Below are 27,405 nucleotides of genomic sequence, written 5' to 3'. Positions count from 1 at the left end.
ATGACAAATCATACATTGTTATGACGAGGAATTCAAATTTGGAACTTTAATCACTTATTTTGAGTGTTGCATTGTGAGATAGAAGGAAGCTTCGGAGCAATAGAGTACGGTACTGCAGGAATGAGTCCGGAAGACCTGGATGTTAGCTATTGACCTATCACTAAATCCCGCCCCGAATGCAGACGAGCCAATCACAATCATGTGCAATCACTCACCAGCTCCACAATACACTTGGACCACTGACATAAATAATATGGACCAATTGAGCGTGATGCCACCCATTGGTTTTTGATACCGCAAAATGAAGCCTCGAAGCTCTTGCTTCCAGGTAATGTTTGATTGGATGAATGGATTTTCCTGGAGCATTCTGGGATATCTGTGTGAGTTGAGTTGGGTCTCAGCCTCAGTCCAGCCATCTTGTTTTGTCCGTCTGCCTGGCTGTGTGTGAGCCTCCTAGTCAATACTGGCTTAGCTGCTGCTAAGCCTCCACAAAGTAAATCCGATTTCAAAATGTGCGTTATTTTGATAAACTGACCTCACAAAGGGGATCTATACAGTTACGTGTGTCTACTAATATTATTAAAACATCATAAAGATAACTTTGCTGCAACATGACAGTGCTGCTTAATCCAGGACCTTACTTCCTGGAACTCTTGAGAGTAAAAAACTGGTCCATTGGAGTGAATGGAGATGTCGGGACTCTTCTATCTACATGGCTCTGGTTATCCCCAAAGGTCCAGGTGCAAATGCGTGGCAGAGAGTGATGATGCACTCTTAGGCCAATCAGAGATCATGCTACTGTACTCTAAGCCAATCAGAAATGACTTTGGGTGGGAATACAACGAACACTGAAGGCAGGCAGACTAGGATGTCACTCACATGTGGAAACCGAGGTGCGTGGATGTGGAAGCAAAGCACGTCATGGTGAATAATACGCTATTTGTAGACATCCTAAGTACAAATATACATTCCAACATCGTCAAAATGCTCCTATGTACTCTTCTGTACATGTTGTGACTTATGCATTCATGTTTTGTCCCTCTTTAAAAAAAAGGCCTTGTCATTGGTCAGTGTCCTCGTCCTACTCCAGGATGTCCGGAGGGGAGTGTCCCATGGCCTACCCCAGCCTGATGCGGTCCAGGACAGCCTACAGCATCTCCTCCGCCCCCATCCATTCCTCCAGGATGTCCCGTGCCCCCGAGCCCCGTCTCTCCTCCGACAGCATGGACTTCGCCCTGTCCCACACCATCAACTCACAGTTCCTGGCGACCAGGAGCGAGGAGAAGGCGGCGCTGCGGCAGCTGAACGAGCGCTTGGTTAGCTACATCGACAAGGTGCGCTTCCTGGAGCAGCAGAAGCAGGCACTGGGCGGCGAGCTGCAGACGCTGCGGGCGCAGGGGCGCCCCCGCCTGGCTGAGCTGTACCATGACCAGCTGACGGAGCTCCGCATGCAGGCAGACCAGCTCAGCAGCCAGAGGGCACGGCTGGAGGTGGACCAAGGGAACATGGGCCAGGACATCCAGCGCCTACGGCACAAGTAGGCTTCTGCCAGTTAACGGAGTGGTTCACAAAGTTGGGCAATAGGAATACTTTAATTTCACTCTAGGTTAGACAGAGTACAACAAGAATAAGTCCTACAGTAAGACCTGCTTAAGGTGCTGTTTACACAGAAAGCTTTTTTATTAATTTTTTTTTAGCTGGCAGCGCCTTTCTTCAATATACATTCTCTATGGCAGTTTCCCTTTTTTTCTGGGGAAAATAAAAAAAAATACAAACCATCGTGGTAAACAAACCGCGTCACTGGGTGGCAACGGCAATGGAACCCAAGTGGCGCAAGGCGTGAGTGTCTGACTCTAGCCGGCTAACTCTGTTTACATTTTTAAAACTGCGACAGTTCACACAACTTTAACATGACATGCATAATACATCAAACTCTTGAGCTAATTCTGCTCTCACTCAGAATGTCAAAATATAAGCAATGTGATGTATAGTTTTTGAGATATTAACGTTTGTTTGGCACAACTCATACTATTAACTGCCGCGGGGTTCCGCATTTCTGAGTGGCAAGTGACGTCACACTGATTCGTCCTATAACTCGTCAAGAATTTGTGAATAAGTGAATATTCCTGACCATTTTTACTGCCAGCTCCGCATCACCTCATATTATCTTGCCATTTATTATTCGCACATTGCAGAGCTTTTTTTTTTTACAACGCTAATGACGGTATTGAAACAGATACTGTTGCTATTTTCAAATACCCTGGTGTACGCAGTGGTGGAAATGGCCAGGTTTTACTCTGGGAACCCTACTTACACAGGATGGGGGTCCCTGGACGCGGTGCAGCCTGCCATTTCTGAATGCTTGTTTTTTTTTATTGATTTTACTCATTATATATTACAGCTATGTAAAAATATATTATATAATATATATACATATATTATAAAAGTTAGTTAAATACGATTTGCCGAGCTCTACTGTTTATTTCCCCTTACAGACTTGATGACACATTGATATTGATGCTGCTTATTCAGCTTCCAAATACATGTTCTCCTACTATTCTCTGCTCCTTTCATGCTGCCCCCTCTCCACTGCTCTGGTGCATTGCAATCATTTTTTAAGGGGAACTTGAGGAGGAATGTCGTTCCCCCTCTCGTTCTTGCCGTTCCCTCTCAAGATTTATTCTGGGAACTCCATTCCCAGGCGTTCCCCCCCATTTCCACCACTGGGTATACGATATTACCATACGACCCTACAGTAGAGTGTGTGTGTGTGTGTGTATGTGTGTGTGTGTGTGTGTGTGTGTGTGTGTGTGTGTGTGTGTGTGTGTGTGTGTGTGTGTGTGTGTGTTGGTACACACACGGGACAGAGAGACTGCTCTGTTTTTCACTGAATAACTGTGAAATGAGCTCATAGACAGGCAGCTCTCCGCATGCTGCACACCGCCTGGCTTTTATTACACAGACTCATCACACTCAATGACGTTATTCAACAGATAACAAGTTTGTATGCTTGCTTGTTGCAGGCCGCTGTTGTATTGGAAGTACAGTAGTTGTAGATTATTTATTTTATTTTTATTTATTTTGCTTCCCCGATTTTGTCGATTTTGTCATTTTTCCTTGATTTGTAGGGGCAGCACATGATTGTAGTTAGTTTCCTTTTTTGTCTGTTTAAATTGTGTTGTTGTGTTTATTGTGTTTTTTTTTTTGACCGGATGCTCTGTGTTGCTGTATAACTTCCTGCCTGGCTCAATCTGCTCTGTGCAGCTTGATGCGTCTGATTCCACCGGACGCACCACAGTGCATTTCAGAAGTGTCCAAAGCACCAATAATTATTTTTCAAAAACACACCGTCGTTTTGTAAACTTTACCTCGAATTACGTAACTGTAGCAGCTGAGCGGGTGCAGTTAATTTTGGCAGATTAACAGGGGGGATGGATTTTGGTCATTGCTAACAAGGGGATGACACGTTTCCCTCAGTAAACGTGATGCAGAAAAACTGGTTCATGCCTTCATCAGCTCCCACATTGACTACTGTAACTCTCTCCTTGCTGGCCTACCAGCCAAAACCATCCAGAGGTTACAGTACGTCCAAAACAGTGCTGCCCGGGTTCTCACCAAAACTCGCAAATCAGAACACATAACCCCAGTCCTGCACTCCCTTCACTGGCTCCCAATAAACAATCTGATCACTTTCAAACTACTCCTCCTTGTGTTCAAGGCCATAAACTGTACGGGTCCAACCTAGCTTCAAGAACTCCTCACCCCTCAATCATCACCCCGGTCACTCAGGTCCACCAGTTCAAACCTCCTTTCTGTGCCGAGGACAAAGCTGGCCAGAATGGGAGACCATGCGTTTTCATCACTGGGGCCACGGCTGTGGAACCAGCTCCCAGAAACAATTAGGGCATCTGACTCACTCGCTGTTTTTAAATCACAACTTAAGACCCACCTGTTCCACTGTGCTTTCCCCTAGGCCCTAGTTTTACTATGTTGTGTGCTTTTATTCCCCGTTGTATGTGCCTTTTTACTATGTTCCTATTATTGCTATGATTGTTTTACTCTGTAAAGCACCTTGAGATTTCATTGTATTTTAAAGTGTGCTATATAAATTAAATCCATTATTATTATCCCCTCCCTCACACCCCCTATAAATCGTCTACTTAAAGTTAGCTAAACATTGTGTGTGTCTCCTACACTGTCGTGCAGTGAGCAGTTTGCTCACTATCTTATGCAGATGTGGGCATTGCTCTGCCATTATGCCATTATCTGTGTGTGTGTGTGTGTGTGTGTGTGTGTGTGTGTGTGTGTGTGTGTGTGTGTGTGTGTGTGTGTGTGTGTGTGTGTGCGCGCGTGTGTGTGCGTGTGCATGTGTGCGCACGCGGGGTCACGTACATAAGGTGGTTGTGAGAGGCCTTGAGATGGCTGGTCTCCCAAAGAGAAGGGCCAAGCAGTTAGCGAGGTATTGTTCAATATCTGCTATTATCGGTAGCTGCTTTTTGTACCCATGAAGTGGATACTGACCGTTATCATGTCTTACAGTATAACTGTATTTGCCGACCTGCCATTGTCATCATCCTGTGTGTTGTTATCCTATGTGTATGCATTATTGTGGTTACCGTTTGAGCACTTATGTAACTGACTGACTCCCAATATTTGATTGCACTATTAGTGTTTATGTCATTTAATGTTGACATAAATACTTTATTCAAATGTGTATGTGCCCAGGCTGCAGGAGGAGATATTGCAGAAAGAGGAGACAGAACACAACCTGCAGACATTCAGACAGGTAGGACAGCAAAGTTGAATGAACTTTAAGAAAATGTGGAAGCTTTATGTCACAGGGGTGGTCAAACTACGGCCCACAGCGGACAGCGGGCCAACCGCGGCCCGCTGTCCATTTTTAAGTGGCCGGCCATGAATTTAGCAAATATATATATATATATATATATATATATATTATATATATATATTATATATATATATATTATATTATAATTATAATATAATTATAATTATATTATAATTATATTATATATATATATTATATTATATATATATATATTAGCAAAAAAAAAAAAAAAAGCAAAAAAAATTATATATATATATATATATTATATTTATTTTTTTTATTTATTTTTGCTTCTTTTTTGTGCGGGTGAAGGTTTTTTCGTTTTTTCGTTTTTCCATTTTAAAGTTTGAAACGGAAAAACGGAAACGGAAAAAACGGAGAAACGTTTTTCCCCATTTCGTTTTCTCCATGTAAAACCATTGAAAATTGGTTACCATATTAATTTTTTTGTCTATTATATATATTTCTTTTACATTTTTAATACTGAATGTTGGTGAAATTATCTCTGTCTTAACCTGTTGGCACAGGAAATGATTTGAAAACATACAGAAATACCCATTGTAATAGGTGAGCACATCAATAAACTATGTGTCATATATTTATTAGTATTTATTAGCAGACAATTGTCCAAGACCCTCTGATCCGAGTCCCAAGCGAGTCTCAAGTCAATTGGTCCCGAGTCTCAAGCAAGTCCCAAGTCTTTCCTTTTGTCGGCAAGTCAAGTCAAGTCACAATGTTATTTCAAGTCAAGTCTCGAGTCGAGTCATAGGTTATGTCAAGTCGAGTCACAGGTTAGAAAAAATGACAAGGCAGAGATTATTTAGGCTGCGGACGTGCGCCTTGTTAATACGTGCTTGTTGCCAAGCAACACACTTCTCTCAGACGAGCTCCAGACAGCTGACAGACAGCTCCAACTCAGCTCAAACTTATAGAGTTGTATTCAAAGCATAGAAACGTTCTCACAGCTCAATTTAACAGCGCCAACACAAGCAGTTTGATCACAAGTGCAATCAGTACTGAATGCGATGGCAGACTGCGCACTGCGGGCAGTTGACGAAGTCAGGAAGAAATTGAAAGATCTTTCGACGCATTAGCCTTGTACCAAGACGCTGATTACATTACACTGCATTACATTGCTGATGCGTCTATTTACAGCACATATCGATCGATATTTTTGGAGAAGATTCCGGCCGCATCACGCGCAGATCAAGATGAGACAGCTGTCAGTGAGTAGCTACGCATTTGGGTGTAACTTTTACGCCTGCTCCATACACAGACGCAGCGCATACAGGGTGCACTAGTCATAAAATTAAGTTAGTCGTAACTTTGAGTTCTACATCGGACGTAGCGTGTAAACCTAGGCGTACGCCCAGCTGGTGCACTCGGCTGATCTTGTCACAAGTCCGAGTCGAGTTTCGAGTCATTTTCTTCCAAGTCCGAGTCGAGTTTCAAGTATTTACCTTCCAAGTCCGAGTCGAGTCGGAAGTCGTCAAATTTGCGACTCGAGTCGACTCGAGTCCGAGTCCCTATGACTCGAGTCCAATTGTCTGTTTATTAGTATATATTTATAGTCTGTCAACTTGTCAAGGAAGTGCAGCCAGAGCTTGTCAAAATAAATACTCGTCCTATTGGCTCACGGAGCATGGTCGCCTGGCCAATCCCGGCGCTTGACTGCTGCGTAGGTGGGCACAGGGCGTGGTTTGCCCAAAACCGCGGTGGGTTCCATAATAACGCGCCTGTGACGCCAGGTATCCCAGCATGCTTTTCCAGCGATTTGGTCGTGTCCAATACAAAGTCAATGGGAGGCGACGCTTTTATTTTATGCAAACTTTAACTCGGACTCTAAGGAAAATCTTAACTCAAGGTGATTTGTGCAACCGGCTCCTGGTCTTCTACCTGATATTTGTAAAGCGCCTTGAGATAACTCTTGTTATGATTTGGCGCTATATAAATATAACATTTATTGATTGATTGATTAATTGAGATATCCCCCCCTGTTCCTATTGAAGATTTCCCCGGCACCCTAAATCACGTGTATAGATAAGGAATTCACTTCCTCCTCATCTTGTTAAAGTGATAATACGGAAGATTTTCATCTAAATAAATGTCTGTTAAGTCACTGTCTATCTGATAGTGAGTTAACACAATGGTGATTGAGCATATGGCCCATTGATGGAAGCCTTTGCATTTTCAGTATTGCAGCATTTATGAACTTGGTGTCTGTGGTGACACAGGGTGGGCGGAGCTAACACAATAGACTCACTCTGTAGGTTACTGTAGGTTCCTCACAACTCGTGTGAAGTAGCATAACAAGCTACTTTTTTCCATTCTCTTAGCATTACGGGTGGTTACTATGATCGAACAAACTGAGTAATGTCACATAATAACACTGTTTGGATCTCACCTGCAATTACCACTCATCGCCAATAGGTGTCACCCAAGAGAACAAAACTGAAATCTTCCGTATTATCACTTTAACCTTTCTCCTCTGTCTTTTAAAACATATAAGAAAAACATCTTGCTATATCAATAGCCCAACATTAGCGTGATCCTCCCACAGGCTACGTCCTACGGGTGAAACGACTGGCGACTGCACACGTATCGGTGCTAGTCTACAACTCTCCCCAGATCAGCAGATGTGGTGGATCAACGACCGGGACAGCAGGGGGAATTCGGCAAGTCTAATTGGGTAGAAGATGGGAGAAAAATATTGGGAAAAAAACAAGATAAAAAAAGAAAAGAAGGATGAACTGATTAGATTTTGGTGGTCAAAGTTCAGGGTCACTGTGACCTCACGTCAGAGATGGGGACTTGGGACTTGGACTTGAGTCGCACTTAAGTCTCACTCACAGTGACTTGAGACTTGACTTGAGACTCGTCCTCAAAAACTTGAGACTTGACTTGGACTTGAGTTTTGGGACTTGTGAACAATCTTTATTTTTTATTAAACATTTTTGGTGCATTAACATTAAGGAAATCTATACTGATGTCATCCAATCAATGCAGATAATGTATGCTAATAGATAAAGGAGTGAGGATAATACAGTACATGCTTTGAATTCCTTGGTTTTAGCTATGCAGTGTTCTAAGCAGACTGGATGGCATGCAGCAGATGATAGAACGCTTCATCCATAAGAGACTTGAGACTTGACTTGTACTTGTGACCAAAGACTTGAGACTTGACTTGGACTTGAGCTCAAAGACTTGAGACTTGACTTAGACTTGCAAAAAATGACTTGTGAGCATCTCTGCCTCACGTCCATCCCGTTCTCATTCTCGTGATATATCATGAACACCTGGGGGTAATTTCATTACATCTGACACAAACGTCCACTTGGTCTTCAGCATGAACTTATTACAATTTGGTGGTCAAAGGTCAACGTTACTGCAATCTGGGCACACAGGGGCCCCGTTCCAATACCCATACTTCCATACTATTTAGTAGGCAAAAAAAGAATTAGTATGTCCCAATACATAGTATGTCAGATGCAGTATGCCAAGAGTACCAGGATGTTGTACTACATCAGCTCCTATTTCGGAGTATGCATTGATGCATGCTGCTCCAGCCAAACTTCCCCACAATCCTTTGCGCAGCGGAAGTTCTTCTTCTTCTAATGTTTTATGGCGGTTGGCAAACAACTTTTTGTGCATTACCGCCACCTACTGGAGTTACGTCGCACTGACTGAGCTGCGTGTATAATCCACGCCCACCTCCATGACGCCGTGAACACGTCAATAACTATGATAAAAACACTGACAGAAATATGCACGTTATTATACTGTTAAGAATGAGACTGCATGTAAGTATCATCACATCAGTTTATTAGAAACAACAACATACATTACAATATAACAGCAATTTGTTTATTTGATTGTCTGTTCCAATTTTGTAAATGCTTAGTCTGAATTTTTTGTATAATGTACTGTTTGTTATTGCCAGACTTTGTTTATTAAAAAAAAAAAAAAAACTCAAATGTGGCGCTGCGGACGTCGGCGGAAGTGAGCAAGAGGTCGGAGTTCAGGAAGCTCACGTGACGACAGATGTAGTGTGTCCCAATAGTATGCATTTTGCATGCATGCTACACACTACAATCCATACTTTGTGAGGGCAGCGGCAGTACATACTACAAGAAAGAAGTACAAGTATGGGTATTGGAACGCAGCCAGGGTCTATCAGTCTGACGACTAATATGACTCTGGGACAGACGGCCGATATTTTGGGGTTTCTGCTGTAGAGTGGATGTCCCACCCCTTCCGTCATTGTTTACAGACCGTCTCATATGCAGCTATTTATTATTATCAATCAAAACTAAAATATATAGTGTGTGTGTGTGTGTGTGTGTGTGTGCGTGTGCGTGTGCGTGTGCGTGTGCGTGTGTGTGAGAGTGCGTATGTGCGTGCGTGCGTGCATGCATGGGTGTGTGTGTGTTTTGCAGGATTTGGACAATGAGTCTCTGGTCCGTCTGGACCTGGAGAGGAAGGTGGAGTCTCTGCAGGAGGAGATCAGCTTCCTCCAGAAGATCCATGAGGAGGTAAACAATAGAGAGCCAAAGTTGCGCCCTCTTCCAGGTTAGGCATACGAACCAAGGGATTTCATCCACCATTTATTTTTCCATAGACATTTCGTAAATAAAAACAGTTTTACTTGGCCAAACCAAACAATTCAGCTATATTTAGAATGAGGAGAGATCATCGGACATTTCACTCAGACAAAAAAAAAGGCGGATTAAAAAAATGTATTGGGGGGGGGGGGGGGGGGCTGAGTGAAATGTTATTGTCTCCTGATTCTAAAGATAGCGGAGTCGCTTGGTTTGACCAAGTAAAATGGTTGTATAAGCATTTTATGAAATGTCTATGGAAAAATAAATGGTCACTGTAATCCCTTGGTGTGATAGCCCTACACAGGCGCGGACTGCATAATCGGGCACGTCGGGCAAATGCCCGCAGTCAGGCCACTCACTGAACAGCAGGCCAGGCACCGCCTACTGGTTTACTAGTGGTTTTATTACTTTATTAGTTAGTCTGAAGTAATAATTACACTTCAGGCTTAAAGTGGGTGCATCTCATTGTAAAATTGGACTCGGCCCAAATTGGGCTTCAAACGGCCCAAATTGAGCTTCAAACGGCCCAAATCTGGCTTCAAATGACCCAAATTGGGCTTCAAACGGCCCAAATTGGGCTTCAAACGGCCCAAATCTGGCTTCAAACAACCCAAATTGGGCTTCAAACGGCCCAAATTGGGCTTCAAACGGCCCAAATCTGGCTTCAAACGGCCCAAATTGGGCTTCAAACGGCCCAAATTGGGCTTCAAACGGCCCAAATTTTTCGCGTCGCCGGCACACGCGTCGCCCGTATCAGCCTGGCCTGCTTGGTATCTAATGCCCGGCCTGAATTATGATCCCAGTCCGCCCCTGGCCCTACAGTATCTGTTACACCACCTACTCACACAAACCTATTCACCTGCATATCAGTAGCCATGTTTACATGAACATCAACATTTTTATTAAAGTGCAATTAAGGCAATAACGTAAACACCATACCCTGATCATATTAAAGTGATTATTAGCATATGAGGGGTACTCCAATTTTAATTGCATTAATAGACACTAGTTATGACATGTATCGAACCTTAGTGGCATTTCTTAAACTCCGCTCATCCTGATATCTGGAGGTAGAAGAACTAGTTGTATTCCTCACAGGCTCTACAGCAGAACTCTGTTTGCTTATCAATCCACGTTAAGAGGATTTGCATACAAATTGTGACCGCGGTGAATCGCGACCGTAAAACATTTGATTCAGAGAAAAGGAAAAACAAAAAAAAGGAAAACGGAAAAAATACAAAAGTTTTGTTTGTTGCGTTTCCCTCCATTTTCCATTTACAAGGAAACAAATTGCTTTTGCTTAACAGACAGTAATAATAATATAATAATAATGATTGGATTTATATAGCGCCTTTCCAAGTGCTCAAAGCGCTTCACAGAATCATTATTCGTTCACACCATTCGTACCGGTGGTTCGAAAGCGTGGCAGCCACACATCGGCGCTCAACGGCCCCTCCGACCACCATCATTCATGTCTACATTCATACCAATCACACGAGGCAAGGAGGGTTAAGTGTCTTGCCCAAGGACACAGCGACAGCAGCTGGGAGGGAGCGGGGATCGAACCGCCAACCCTTGCGTCATTGGCCGACCCGCTCTACCTCCTGAGCTAAGGCCGCCCCAGTGACAGGGCACAGTGTGAGATAGAGGAGCTGCAAATGTACACTACAGGTTATCTGAATATGACGTCTGTCTATGTATGTACAATAACTATGTGTATCTTAAATGAAAATGTATATGAATATAGTGATTGTGCAAATAAAGGCTAATATGATTTAAATTTTCCCTATCAGAATAACATAAATTGGGTATGACTGGAAAGCTCAGACTCTTGTGGATTCAATGAGACCAATTCATGTGTGATTATGTTAGTCCCCATAATAGCAATTTCATTGTATTGAGACCATCTTTCAAAACTTGATCTCACTGTATAAAATGGGGAAAAGGAAAGAAAAAATTTAGGACATGTGTCTTAAATTTGTCTGTAGTATGTGTTGCGATAATGCCAGGCTGTGAACAATGGTCTGAGAAAGTGAGCAGCAAGGCTCAAAACGTTACAGTTATGTATCGCAAACACTAACATATTGACTTAATATAATTTTGTATTGGGGTTTGTAATTTTCTCAGCTAAATTACACATGATGATGACATATATACAGGCAATGCAGCAGGATGTACTGTATGCCCAAGCAAACATCCTGTAAGTGTGTGTGTGTGTGTGTGTGTGTGTGTGTGTGTGTGTGTGTGTGTGTGTGTGTGTGTGTGTGTGTGTGTGTGTGTGTGTGTGTGTGTGTGTGTGTGTGTGTGTGTGTGTGTGTGTGTGTGTGTGTGTGTGTGTGTGTGTGTGTGTGTGTGACTGCCCAGCCAGAGGGACCGCAACTCGTCTGATTCTAAGTTGAAATGCAAAAACAAATTCTTTCTTTTGAATGTTTTTCTTTTTTTTCCATTAGTACCGGTACACAAAAAAGAGGATTTGAACTATCCATTCCACATGAAATGCAAATGTTTTATGATCAGTAAATAAGTGTATCTTCTTAACTAAAAGTCGAACACAGGGGTTTTAGAGTTGCAGTCTTGTATTTGCATAACTAGTTTCGATTGGCTGTTGTTCGGCTTTTGTTTGATATAATCTGCACTTCATAATCTGTAAAAAAATTAAAAATGACATTGGCCTACATACACACACACACACACACACGCACACACACACACAGTGCATACAGACAACTTTATTTATCCAAGAAGGGCAATTCAGTTTCACAGCCTACCCAACACTCTAAAAAGCTCACAAGCGAGCAGCAAATAACAATCCTGACAGACATGACAATATTGCAGTATATACTACAGTAAGGCAAGCACTGACTGGCCTACCTGCAAATGAAACTGTTTACTGCATAATGCAAACCAGTGTATCATGTTAGAGAGACACAACTAATACACACAATAACTATAATAACTGTCCTTTTTTCTCATGTATGTGTAAGAGGTGGTGTAACTATTCTTCCTTCTCATGTGTGTGGAGGAGGTGGTGTAACTATTCTTTCTTCTTAAGTATGTGTAGGAGGTGGTAACTATTCTTTCTTCTCATGTATGGTTAGAAGGTGGTGTAATTATTTTTTCTTCTCATGTATGTGTAGGAGGTGATGTAACTATTCTTTCTTCTCCTGTATTTGTAATAGGTGGTGTAACTATTCTTTCTTCTCATGTATGTGTAGGAGGTGGGGGAGCTCCAAGCCCAGATCCAGGAGCAGCATGTTCAGATAGAGATGGACGTTACCAAACCCGACTTGACCGCTGCCCTGTGTGATGCTAGGCTGCAGTATGAAAACCTGGCCACCAAAAACCTCCAAGAGTCTGAAGACTGGTACAAGTCCAAGGTCAGCATGTGCAGAGAGAGAGAGAGAGACAGACAGACAGACAGACAGACAGACAGACAGACAGACAGGGTCTGCATATCTGTGTCTTTCCACCTGTCTCTCTGCCTTACCTGTGTCTCTTACCTCATCTTACCATGTCTTTTTCTGACGAACAGAGGAATTTTTAATTTTTAATTCAATTTATGTTGATTTTTAGGGTGGTTTCACATTAGGGACCCGGGCCGGTGGTTCCGAGTGGGGATGCTGCGAATGATCGGCCAGTGAACGGAATCAGACTATATTCGGCCCTAATAATATTAGATCAGGCAATTCCGATAATGCTTTATATGTGGCGATTTTGACGCAAAACACGTGAGCCATTTCTCGGCATACTTGTTCTCAATGGTCGTCGGCTGGTCACATGCAAACGCACCTAAAACATTACCTTGCGGGAGAAGTAAGCATTGCTTGCAGCTGTTTGTAAGCAGACAGACGAGCAGGCGAGGACCGTGGCCTGTCATGGTTTCACATTGTTGATTTCAGTGCTCCATGTGGAGTTTGGTGGTGACTTTCAGAGTATTTTTCAGACTGATTGCTGTAGCTGCGATCTGAGAGAGACATCCATCATATCAAAGGTTGATAACACTGACTGGCCAATCCCCGATATTCAATAAAAGACCAATACACTCACTTCTACAGACAGGCTTTTGGCAATCTATAATCAATCACTGCTTTTACTTTTTATTTGTAGTATCATTCTTTTATTTTACCTCGCTGATTTTTTTACTTATTATCTTATTGCACTGTATTGTTTTGTCTTGCCTTGCTTTTCCTACCTATGTAAAGCACTCTGTGCATTTGTGCTGTGAAGGGCGCTATATAAATAAAGTTTTACTTACTTACTTTATTTAATACCAGTCCGATATTTTGGTCTAATCCGAAGAGGTATGGTTGTTCTGATGTCAAGTTATTATGGGTCTCTCCCTGAGCTTCTGGATTCAAGAGCTGCATTCTTTAAATACGCAGATGACACCACCATTCTTGGCCTAATTACAGACGAGTCCTCATACCGGCGAGAGCTGGACAGGGCAGTGAGGTGGTGCTCCAACAACAACCTTCTGCTCAACAGCAAAACCATGAACATTGCCATTGATTTCAGGACTGCAAAAAAGATACCCAAACTTCCACTAACAAACTCTGACCAAGCCATAACTCTGACTGACTCATTAAAATTCCTCAGTACCTACATCAACAACAATCTAAAATGGGACATCAACACCACCTCCATCATGAAAAAGGCCCAGCAGTGACCGTACTTCCTCAGGCAACTGAGGAAGTGCAGGGTAAAACAAAGCCTGCTGGTCCGAATCTACACTGCCATAATTCAAAGCATACTCACCTCATCCATCATAGTCTGGTACAGAACAGTAGACAAACACTCCAAACACAAACTACAGGCCTTCTTGACAGCTAGTCAAGAAGGCCTCCAAAATCATAGGATGTGACCTTCCCTCTTCACCTCCTGTACTGTCACTCGTGTTGGCAAGTTTGCCAAGGACCCTTCTCACCCAGCACACCACCTATTTCAGCCCATTACCTCAGGTAGATACTACAGGTCTATCACCCCAAAACCACCCTCTTCAAGGACAGCTTTTTTCCCAACAGCCATATGAACCCTGAACTGATGATGTCCACTGATGATGTCATCAGTGATGTCATCAGTGATGTCATCAGTGACATCATTATTGACCAAAATCATCTTATGACATCACTGATGATGTCATAGGCATTGTGACATCATCAGTGATGTCATAAGCATTGTGACATCATCAGTGACAGTGATGCGAAGTTGAGCTGCGCATGCCAGTGCAGTTGATTGTGCGCTGCGCTTGCCAATAGAGCAGGCGAGGCCGTGCTGCGTCCGATGAGTCCACAGGGTTTCGGCCCTGAAGGGGTGCCCCTTCTGCTAAGCCCCCTGTCTTAAAATCCTAGAAACGCCCCTGGCTCACACAAACATGTCTTTCTCTGATGTGGAAGTGTAACAGTATTATTGCACCCTCTCTTCTCAGTGTGCTGATCTCTCGGAGCAGCAGCAGCGTAACAGTGACACGATCCGCCAGGCCATGCAGGAAGCCAGTGATTACTGTCGCCAGGTCCAGACTCTAACCTGTGAGGTTGACACCCTCAAAGGAACAGTAAGGATCCACCACCTACTCTGACAGCACGACTCAAAGAACTGAATTCAAATAAATTGTACTGAGATAGCAGGTCACTTAAGTTGAGCATGAAAAATTACAACTTAATTTTTTTACTACAACAAAATCTACAGTGTGCTTACCTACAGTACTAACCAATTTCAACCAGTAATATCATGACATCGGCAGTTGTCAATCAATTCTGCAAGCAACTGTCCAGCAACTGTACAATGCTACAACGGTGCAATGCTGACACCAGAGCTAACATACTAGCTGATTTTTCTGCAGGGGGCGGGGAGGCACAAACATATGGCCTCACCCCCAGGACGAAATAGTAGTCATCGCCCTCATTCATGCTCAAAATCATCTCAGTCTATGGTCGCACTCTGGCCCCGCGTACAGTCAACATTTCACTCCGAAATATGTCACGATAGGGAAGTTAAATACTCTGGAAATGCTGTTTCAGCTGGACTTTAAAGTCGAGCTGAACCCAAAAATGACTTTTCTTTTCTTTTAGTTCAAATACCTGGGTATGCATTGCACCTATTTAATAATGTATGCAAAAAATAACACAAAAATCTAATTTCTTTAGTTTTTCACACTTTTTCACATCAAAAGTTCATTTTTCAAGATTTCATTGATAACATAAATCTCCAGTTTGCTGACGTCACCTAGTACTATCAAATTTCTACCCCATTTCAACCAATCATATCATGACATGGCAGCTGTCAATCAAATCTTCATTTCAGGATAATTTTCTCTTCCAAATGAAGTAGAAAATGGCGCCTATAGTGCCTGTCATCTGGCAGAATTCCTATCCCATAAACTAACTACTAACTTGGCCAATTGTATGTAACATGAACAAAAAACAGAAACTATAATCTCTAATGCAAAGAAATGTAACTGGCTCGTTAAAACGCGCATTCCAGGAATATCGTATTTACATAAATAGCGTAAAAGGCGCACGCTTGAGAGCGTGGTTGTCAGGGGTCTCCCCTCGGAGATTCCAGGCGGGCGGGCAGCACCCATGCATCGCATTGTCCGCTCGCTCCGCACGAAGCAGCTGGCTGCCTGGTATTCCGCGGATACCACTCGCGTAGCACGACAACACGCTGAATCCCACTCGATTTGGGGGTGGAACACGCCATGATTGACCAATGCCAAAGCCAGAATTGTCAAATCAAATCATCGACATGATACTATGACCCGCCTCTCAACTTGTCATCTCAGACAAATTATGTTTTCAGTCTGAAACGGACTGCGACGCACGTGACGGACGGGTTCAGTTCGACTTTAAGTCCTCACTGCACGATTCTAGATCAAATGAAAATCACGATTTTCTTTCTCTGAATTGCGACCACGATTCTCTCAGACAATTTCCCCCCCAGTGTTTATTGCACTCATTTAGCCTACCTGATAAGTAAAACTAAATAAAACATTTTTTAATCAATTATTTTCATCATCATAAAAAATCATATTGATGTAAATATACATTGTTTTTTATTATTCATAGTATTGTTACTGCTGTTATTATTATTGCTGTTATTGCTGTTTTTTTTATATTATCATACTAATTCACTAAATGGCATAGTTAAAAAAAATTAATTAATAAATTGTAAATTAAGATAAGATTAGATCGTATCGAATGTAGAGCACAACAACATTGCTGAAGGAACAAACATGGTTTAGATTGTAGATTCCGTTTTAAATTATATAGCTTGTTTTTTAAATAACTTAATGGTGTGTTTTCATCAGAATGAGGCTATGGAGCGTCAGATGCGGGATGTGGAGGGTGGCTTTGGGACAGAGGCTGCTAGATACCAGGACACCATTGGCCATCTGGAGGAGGACATCTGCAATATGAAGGAGGAGATGGCCTGCCACCTGAGGGAGCACCAAGACCTCCTTAACATCAAGATGGCCCTGGACATTGAGATCGCCACCTACCTCAAGCTGCTGGAAGGGGAGGAGAGCAGGTACTCACACACTGTTGGTATGAGAGTTTATTATGGCTGTGTTCAGACATGCAACTCAGTTCAGTTCAGATAGGCAGCTCAAAGTTTCAGGATCATGCAACGTGCTGCCGCTGCTACCCTTTTTCTGCCTTTAAAGAATCTGGAGCTCAGAGATCGTAAGTCCCAGAGAATTTTGTGAATATCTCCCCACTTTTCAGCCCCAATTACACTGATCGGCTGTGTGATTGTACTGTACTATAACAAGTAACTCTACATATTGGCCACCAACTTCTGAACAGTATTGCCTAGAATCTTTTTCTTTTTTTGGTCATTCAGGAGTTTTTGTTTCATTCTGTTTTTATTACAAAAAAATCTGTACATATATGTTGTTACATAAAGATAAAAAAAAAAATACTAAAACAAATTGTATCTTCCAATGACAATGTGAAAACCACAAATTCCAGTCAGTAACTCCCCATACAAATTGCATTTTTGAATATCACCAGACATTTAGGGGAACTGATTATTAATGTAAAAATGCCTATAACATACAATGTTATTTTCCTATGTAAACAACCCATCGACCAGGTCCATTACAACAGTGTGCAGGATGACATGCACACAGACCTGTGTGCCCTCTCTGCCAGCCAACGACCGAGCAGCATAAGCCACGGTGCTTCCTCCGTCAAATTCTCTTTGGCTTCATGTTCTGCCACCCAGCTAATCAAAGCTCTAGTTTAGTTCCCTTGGGGCAGAGCAGAGGCTCAGTAGGTCCAAAGTAATGTGAGCTGGTCTGGAAATCAGCCAACCCTAAATTTCCCTTGGAATGAATGCGTAATGTGAAATCAGCCAAGGAAAAGAGGCATTATACGGTGCAGAAAGGTTCTCCATCTCACCCAGCTCATTCCTAACATGATAACTGAGGTAATACTGAGATTGCAGTCAGCCAGGGCCTTACAATGCTAGTAAAAGAAAGGTATTAAGGGACCGTTCGTTATTTAGAAGGGGGGTCACTGGAGGGATTTCGAGTCCTCTGAAATAAAAAGCTGTAACCCTCCTGTGATCAAAATATATATTTCTTTAGCCCTCCCCAAGTGATTGGAAAAATGTGATTGACCCTCCCCCAACACATGTTATAGCCTACTATTTTTGCTGGAAAAACAGTGTCAATAGCAATGTTCATTGTCAATAAAATCATAGGCAGCACAAGGCGGGCATCACGCATGAGGCAAAGCACACAAACACCTCGACTTGCACTATGAGATGAAATATAGGATCAATGCATTATTAAGCTCTCGTGCATTTTTTTGATTAAACGAGCTCCCGTTGCCAGCTGCACTATGCGTAATAGGTTGAGGACCAGCATTTTATGGTTAAAACATCTTCATTCTTCACATCCTGTGTTCTGGTGATGGTGAAACTGCATGGATTTTTGGGGGGATTTTTTGCATGATTGCCGTCATCAGCAGACAGCAGACCAATTTAACGTAGGCTACCTCGCGTATAGCCTATGGAAAATGAGAGGCATGGTCTCATTCGAGCCAGCTTCTTCTGTGATAAGATTGTTCATTACGCTATTTATTATCTTATCTTATTATTTTCAGGTGGTCATATCATCTCCATTATAGCCTATAGACAGAAGTTGTAAGGGTTTCGTTGTTTTCTTTAACCAAATTACCGCAGCCAAATGACAAATTAGGCCTACCGCTTGTTAATATTAGCCCTACTTTTGCGTTTTGGTCGCAGTCTTTGATTGCCAGGTGCTATAGCATGCTTGGCACATACGGAAATGTCAGTTGGGAGCTTGTGGATACAGAGCAAGTGGAATGACAACAATCGGTTCTATTTTACACATGCACACACACACACACACACACCAATTGGTTCTATTTTACACATGCACACACACACACACACACACGCTGAGCCTGTCACCATATTATGCATAGCCTAACAACACCTGTTGGATAGGTCATTTGGCAACAGTAAGTCATGGCAACTGATGATTTCAACCGCATCGAAGCCGTGGGTCGATCCTGTGCGCAATTATGCAGCTGAGCCTCAAGTTCAGCTCATTTGTTTCAGTGGCTTTCATACAGCCCCCGAATCGCACGCTACAAGCTGAGAAAATTAACTTGTATATTGCTGCCGACTCCTGCCGAGGACAGAGAGAGATGGAGAGAGCTTGTCGACAGATCATCTGTGTTGCCAATGACCCTCCGGGTTATGGGAGGTGAAGGTGAATAGCCTATTGCAAGTAGGCTACAATGTCTACTTTTCTCAATTCATTTGCCATTAACCCCTCTTTGCGATGTGATAAAAGTTTCTCAGTGAATTATAGTTGATTGCCTCACTGAATTATCTGCTAATACCGCATTTTAGCAGCAGAATTTGATGTCCTGGTGTGGCACGTCCGTGCGTAATGACATATCCAAAAGGAATTCCTCTGCACTGCGCTGTCTGGATAGGCCAAGCACAAAGATCAACAGATAGGACCGCCAAAGAGAAACAATGCACCGGGACATACCAAACAGTTTGGACAGGAGGGGTGTAAATGAAGCTTATAATGACGTTTATATATTTTTATCGAATCAAAATTGTATACCCCTCCCCTGGACTCAAATTAAAGAGAGTGTACCCTCCCTCAGACTAAATTTAAAACAGGATGACCCTCCCGTATTTTCCTCCAGTGGACCCTTCCCTAAATAACGAACGGTCCCTAACTTAAAGCCTCAATCAGTAACCTTTTCACCTTAATATAACAGCTTTTTAGTCATTGAATATGTTACAGTGACTTTAGCAGGGAGAATGTCACCTCTATTGGTCACACACCGCCCTCCAAAGGCCTCTCCTGGGACTAAACAATTTGTGCCTGCATCCCAGAGGCAAGATCAGGGCCACTGGAAGTCATTTTAAGCAGTGGGTGCTGCAAGGAAATGACAAAACGAATTTGTGCCTGCGTCCCAGAGGCAAGGTCAGGGCCGCTGGAAGTCATTTTAAGCAGTGGGTGCTGCAAGGAAAGGACAAAGCGAAGCGCAACCCGGCTCCCCTCTCTCAAGAGCGGGGTGAATCTCTCTCGCACCGGTGGTACGGTAAAAGCTGTGACCACTAGGGATGGATACTGTGAGATCCAGCTGCACCTTTAATGTGAGTCTCTTGCAGGAAAATCATGTCCGCAGATAGAGATTTAGGGTGTTTGAAAACCTTCACCCTCTTCACAACCTGGCCTAGCCCTTTTACGGTGGTGCAGTGGTAAGTGCTGTCGCCTCACAGCTCGAAGGTCCTGGGTTCGATTCCCACCTGGGACGCTGTGGGCGCTGGAGTTGTGACCCCCCCATATCTTCAGTGCCTACTGCCCAGGTGGGCTATCTCGTCGAAAGGGCCTTTCTGTGTAGAGTTTGCATGTTCTCCCCATACCCCCCAGGGGGTTCCTCCGTACATAACCCCCCACTAAAAACATGCAGAAGATCGTCATCCGACCAGTGACGACAACATCTGAAGTTGGTCCAATGCTGGTCCAATGAAGGTCCCCGGGCGCTGGAAAGAAATAGCGACCACTGCTCCTGGCCTGCCCCCTGGAGGAAAGGACAAGCCTGGATGGGTCAAATGCAGAGGACATATTTCACCGGCCACCGTCAGCATGAGTGTGTGTTGTGGCCGCATGCATGTGTTGTAGTGTGTTCGTGTGACAATAAAGACGGGCTGCCGTCTGAAATCGTTTAATCGTTTTTACATTCCATGAGACTATTGTGCCATCTTGATCCCCCACCTGATCCGAACAGGATCCGATGCTTGGTAATGCCCTTATCACGCAGTGCCTGGTGCGCACCGTCAAAGCCCCTTTGTTTTTTGTGGACCTCGGCCGACAGATCCGGAAAGAATTTGATGTGCTTGTCTTTGTACATCACCTTTCCCTTTCCCTGCTTTCAGTTTGTTTTTGCTGGATGTTAAAATGTGCATTTGAAATGTGAAATAGATTTCACTGTATATACTGTATATAGACTCAATCCATTTTCCATGCCACAGCAGTTGTTTTACGGCACAGGGCATTCAAGAGCATGAAAATGCTGCCTCACGTCTTACTGGGAGGAAGAATCTTTTGGAACCCACATGGAAAGAGGGTCCAGGATCGTTTATGGACAGAAAGTCATGCGTCAAATCTTTAATTTCCTGACAGACAATGTTCCCCACAGGCTGTGTTCATGGTTAGGCTTGTCTAATCTTGTTTTCCAGAAGCTCCTTAACTTAATTGGCCATACTGGTTTCATTTCTGCCATGATAATTTTCTGCCATGGTGATTTTTTGTTTTGTTGCTATTTCGCCTTCAAAGTTGATCCGATGTCAACTACATTTTCCACACACCTTATAAGAAAGAACACATTTTAGTCGTTATTTTCCCCCCGTAAAAAAATTGTCTAAACGATTAAAAATATAGTTGGCGATTCTGTCTGTCAATCTATTAATCAACAACACATCCACTGTCATGTCAAACCTAAACATGTATACTTCACATGCATAATACTGTATCAATAGGTTCCAAAGTGTGAGATCATATTTGTTCTCGCTCTGTGAGGAGTGTGTATGTGTGTGTGTGTGTGTGTATGTGTGTGAACCTGTGCTTGTATGTGGCATATAATAAAGGTTTCCCTTATGCCCTTCTCTCTCAGGATTGCCGCCCCATTGTCCAACTTATCCTCCTTCAACTTGAGAGGTGAGTCACTAAACTTCATCCTCTACTGTTATATATTAGGAGTTGGTGAGGATGGCGCAGCCAGTTGTGCTGTCTGCTGATTAAACCCAATATATGTCATTGTCTTGCAGGCAGCGCCCGAGCTCTGAAAAACATCTACTAAAAGATTTTTGATTATCCACAATTCAATTCAATTAGGCATACATATAATCATTGGAGCAGTTACTGTGAGGGCTAAATGCACCAGCTCCGGAACAGATGCAGTACGGCTCCGGTACGGCTACGAACAGACTCACACTCATGTAATCTGTCAGATACATGCAGGATCCGACAAAAATAGAACAGGTGCGTCATTTTTCCATACCGCATGTATCGCCCATCTATTTAACACGCCAGTTTTACCGGATCCGTACGGAGCCGTAACGCATTGCTGTACATTGGGTTTAAGTGAATAAAATGTCAATAGAAATGAGTTGCCTGTTAATCCCACATTCTTATTCAGTTAAAAAGTGTATTTATGTGACATGTAGAGTGCAGCCTAGCCTACCTATTCGTAACAAGCCTTTTATAGCCGGGGTGTAACTTTTGCCAGTAAGAAAGGCAAAATGAAACTGCATGGTTTTTGAATGGTGTTTGGTTCAACGAGGTCAACGGTTAATGGAAGATTCTCTTAATCTGTTTGCACTGCATTAATAACATTTACCTTTTATCGATAAGCCAACTTTTTCATCTTGCCCATGCGTACAAACTTTTTGCGATATTTGGATATTTGTTTCTTTTTTGCCAGCGTTTCCACTCAGGTTTTTATGCAAATAGAAATGTGCATTCAAATGTGTTTCAAATGTGTTCACTACTCTGCTTTCAATGGGAAGCCAATTTAAATCTTTAAAATGAGATGGGCTAATGTGCGTCTGAGGTTAAGGATGACCCTCATTAGTTTGTTTTGGGCTTTTTGGAGCCTGTCTTTTGATTTTTTTGTTATGCCACTGCACCAGGATAAACAGGTGTAGTCATAGTGACATTGAATTAAGGACGTAGCTAACGTCCTCATTGTCTTCTTGTCCAGGAACTTAGATATTCTTGCTAAATACTTTGTCTTTGAGTTAATTTTCCCAGTGACAGAGAGGGCCATGGCTCCACTCATCATACACTGATCCAGTTGACTTCCCAGATATGTTCCACAACACTTATCTTGTAACATGACACCATTACATTCTACAGAAAAACTGTGTTGGTTCCTTAGTTTATACTTAGATCCAAAAACAATACATTCAGATTTTCCTAGATGCAGGGACAACTTGTTGTCACATAGCCAACTGCTTACTCTCTGGAGCTCTTCACCCAGAGACTTTCCAACTGCATCTAAGGAGTCTCCAGTTACTAGCAGAGCAGAGTCGTCCGTCAGTGGCGTGCCGTCCATTAGGCGAACTAGGCAAATGCTAGGGGCGCCAGAGAGGGTAATTTTTTTTTTTTTTTTTTTTTTTTTTTTTTTTACAAATACTTTTTCATGATAATAGGCCTACTATTATTTTACAATAGTAGACAAAAAATAAGCAGAACAACGTCTTAAGTCTTTAAATAATAGTGAAATCATTTTTCTAATTCTGGCTTTCTGGCTGCCTGGGCTGCAGCACTTTCACCATGGTCCCTAATCCATACCACCCCACCCCCTGCACGGCCGCGCCCCCTTCTACCTGCTCTGAGCTTTTTCCCAGAGTGGGGGAAGGGAGCTGGAAGCTGGGTGCTGAGGGTGCTGCAGCACCCCTGGTGGCAAGAAATGGGATTTTCGAAATTGTTGGATTTGGCTGTCTTGTGTTTATACCACCAACAAGATGCATTAAAAAACAGTTTGTGCTTCCCAGCTCTAATCTTATTTCATACGCTCTCTCTTCAAAAGTGTTTGATTTTCATCATAATCTGGTTTTCCATAATAATAATAATAAGTTCAGTGTTTATGCCTGTGTTGCTGTCTGTTGTAGTGTAAAACAACTAAAGGGAGAGCAGGTGCTTACATGAAAGTGAGTGAGAAAAGGAGAAGATACTGAATAATGACATCACGGCAGTATAATCCTAATGTTAATTTAAAATTAAATATTCTTCTAAATATGGATGAAAGTCCAAAAAACGTCAAATTTTCTTCGCCGCTGCCCTCGCGGGCAGCACCGAGAGCCCCTTCCTTACAGCACTCCCTACCTAAAAGTACTTACAGCGCCACTGGGGAAGGGCGATTCTGAGCCTGCACTGCAGTGATGGAATTAGCTGCGATATAATTTTTATTATATTTTCTTTGGGGGAGGGGGGGGGGCACCAGCAAAAATCTTGCCTAGGGCACCAACTTGGTCAGGCACGCCACTGTCGTCCGTGTACAGAAACAAAGGACATGCAGCATCCATGCCGTTTATGTACAACAAAAATAATAAAGGACCGATTATGCTTCCCTGGGGAAGACCACAGGTAAGGTCCTTGGGCTCCGATAGTGTGCCCCCTTACTGACACCACTTGGACCCTACCCATGAGATATGACGGTATTAAAGTCTCTGGAAACCAAAATCCACAAAAACCTTCTAACTATTAAATTTAGGGTCTTATGTGAGTAATTGTGTGCCTCAGAAAGTAAGTTGACATTACTTTCAACCCTAACCCCAAAAATCGACACTTTTCTACAAGGTCTGGATTTCCATTTCCTCATTGAAGAGAGCGGTGCGCGCGGTGCTAAAATGCATGATCTTATCACGTCATAAGATTTAATCGAATCACACACACGCATGCAAGCACGCGCGCACACACACACTGACACACACAGTAGCGCTGTGCACTCGCAGCGCAGAGATCTCTTCCTCTCTGTAAACCCTCTCTGTCTGTGCTATGCGTCGAGCAACGCGCGAACACACACACACACACACACTCCATCTCTCTTTCCTTCTCTCTCTCCGTGAGAGAGGTCTCCTCCGAGCAGGTCTCCTCCAGCAGGTCTGCTCCGAGAGAGAGAGAGAGAGAGGAGACCTGCTGCAGACGGGACACGCCCACACAGTCCGCGGGAGAAAATACACTCTAAAATCTAATTGATTCTCATGACTTTTGCCATGACTGTCAAACCTAAATTTATATACTTTGCGACGTTCATCATCGTTCAAATTTGGTTGGTGGTTTATTAACATAGGTTCCTGTGATGTGATGAACTCAAAATGTTAAATAATAAAAAAATATTTCGAATGCTTTTTGCAAATCAAGCATTACCATTCCACAGTAGGCTACTTTCCACGGTCAATTTCCTTTTTAATGAAGTTAGTCAATTAAACCAGGCACGTCTCAGTTGAATAAGACAAAAACCTGACTGAAAGTCATACAAAATATTACATTGAGTTACATAGTTAAAAATCTGTTCATAAAGGACTTTTTCCAAGATTTTGCTTAGCACACTTAAAATAGACTTTGATCCACCTTGCTGTGGGCCCCAGGACCCTGTGGAGGTCCTGGGGTCGCTTCGGGGGGTCTGCGGGCCGAAGGGAGGGTCGGAGACCCTCGGGACCTCTCCCACCCCCTAACCCTAACCTCTCCCATCCCTAACCTCTCCCACCCCCCATGCCTAAACCTAACCCCCCCCCCCATGCCTAAACCTAACTTCTCCCACCCCTAACCCTAAACCTAACCTCTCCCACCCCCCATGCCTAAACCTAACCTCTCCCACCCCCCATGCCTAAACCTAACCTCTCCCACCCCCATACCTAAACCTAACCTCTCCCACCCCCCATGCCTAAACCTAACCTCTCCCACCCCTAACCCTAAACCTAACCTCTCCCACCCCCGATGCCTAAACCTAACCTCTCCCACCCCCCATGCCTAAACCTAAGGACACAGGGGTCCAAGCAGACCCTCCCCATGCCTGCAGAGGTGGGCAGGGTGGTCGAGAGAAGAGCCAATGGAGAATAATATCCATTAAATGGGGGTTTTGCATGTAATCTGTACAACCCCCGAATCCTATCCATTAAATGGGGTTTTGCAAGTAATCTCTACAACCCCAGGGAAACTCCATCCCAGAGAATGGGGACATTTTGAAACAATTCCTTTCCATTGAATGAGGTGATTCATAGTAGAACGGGTGATAGAACAGACTTGCTTTACCAGGCTCTGTTCTGATAGGAGGCAATTTGTATTGAAACCAACGATGCGACCTAAGGTTATGGCTGCTTTCCAGGGGTGTAAACTTCCGGTTTAAATAAGAAGGTAATTTGCCGGAAATAATCTTGTTAACTAAAATGTACCAGTTGAAGCCTGTGCAAAGTCAGGGATGACCATCCTACCATGCTGTACAGGGTACAATGATGGGTCCTGAACCCATAATTAGTTACATACCTCAATGCTGAATGATACAGAGGGTCAAGTTTGGACAAGATGGAGGCTGAGGCAAACCTGTATATATTGTCGCTAAAATCAATCTGAGAAAGAAAAAGGGCAGTAACTAAGCGTTTTCTCGAAACAGGACTTAAGCCTGTACAGAAAGCCCAGAGTGAATTTTAATTTATTCACAAGGTGGTCAATATGGAAATTAAAGTTTAGGCTGTTGTCCAACCAAATACCCAGGTATTTGTAAGTGTCAACAGATTGGATAACGACACCGCCTAAGGTATTGATGGAAAGGGTTGGAACCTTTAATCCTGCAGAGGGAAAAAATCATAGTTTTAGTTTTGCTTGAGTTTAAGAGCAATTTCAAATCAGATAAAGCGAGCTGCAGGGTGTTAAAATCGGACTGCAGATTTGAAAAGGCAATCTCGGCAGTGGGGGCACAGGCATACATGACAGTATTATCAGCATACAAATGGTACTTGCTAAATTTGAACTTGACACAAATATTATTAATGTAGACTAAAAAAGCAAGGGTCCCAAAACTAATCCTTGTGGGATACCTTTCGTTACAGTGACTGGGTCGGACATGACGTTGCTGTCTTGATTTGCCTCATTTGCCTCTGATCTGGGCGGAGGGTTGTCGGCGAGTTCGAAAAACTGTCGGCGAGGCCGTATTATTGCCTAGTCTGAACTCAGCATAGGGGTATTTTAAGAGATTACTGGATCATAGAGATCTGCTATTTAATAAAAGGGCAATATTGGCCCTTACACATTGCTCAATTATTGGCATTATCAACATGCAAAAAGTATTCTGAACAAGTGACCGTTTGACTTTGTGAAAGGCTTTAGTGTGAGAAATGTCCCAAGGATCAATTTCCACTTTCTCCCCCTCCCACCAGGTCATCAATGAGTCAAGCCATCAGCACCGTGACCTGGAGTGAAGCCGAAGAACAAGTCCACCAAGAAAGAGACCCACACGGGAGAGGGGGTTAGAGTTAGGAGGCAGGGGTCAAAGGATGAATGATAAGCATCGAAAACAAATCAATAGTAAAATGAAGGGGTAAGAGAGTACAAAAAATGGGAAGGACATTGATTCAGTGAAAGAAGCAAAACTAACAAAAACAGGGGGGAAAGAATCATCCTATAACTAGAGATACCGCATTGCGGTATGCCTCCGCCAACAAATGAGCAGTCTACATCAATCTATGTCCAGACTCATACAAGCACAAATACCTTGAAGCCATTCAGCCTTATGCCACTTTAGGCAATGTTTGGGAGTACCTCAACACGGCTAATCGTTTTCAACATGAAAAATGGTCTGACCCTTACCCCAAAACCACCCACATCCCCTCGAACCCAGACTCTCTATGACCTTCCTATCCCTAGCTGTAGCCCCTTTCTCCTAGCCCCACCCC

General features: G+C 43.2%; 1 protein-coding gene across 1 annotated transcript; it reads left to right on the top strand.

Moving 5' to 3' along the window:
• Window positions 1-1,091: 1,091 nt before the first annotated feature.
• Window positions 1,092-21,866, top strand: LOC310799446 (vimentin-like; the record flags this gene model as incomplete). Its single annotated transcript, XM_083662029.1, has 8 exons — window positions 1,092-1,537; window positions 4,726-4,786; window positions 9,286-9,381; window positions 12,666-12,827; window positions 14,876-15,001; window positions 16,757-16,977; window positions 21,624-21,667; window positions 21,778-21,866. The coding sequence occupies 8 exons, from the start codon at window positions 1,092-1,094 to the stop codon at window positions 21,807-21,809; spliced, it is 1,188 nt and encodes a 395-aa protein (XP_083518155.1). The 3' UTR covers window positions 21,810-21,866.
• Between the last annotated feature and the right edge of the window lie 5,539 nt (window positions 21,867-27,405).

The sequence above is a fragment of the Poromitra crassiceps genome (assembly GCF_964638095.1).
Source record: "Poromitra crassiceps genome assembly, chromosome: 2".
Taxonomy (NCBI): domain Eukaryota; kingdom Metazoa; phylum Chordata; class Actinopteri; order Beryciformes; family Melamphaidae; genus Poromitra; species Poromitra crassiceps.
The sequence above is the reverse complement of the archived record's forward strand: the minus strand, read 5'-3'. Positions and strand labels throughout refer to the sequence as shown.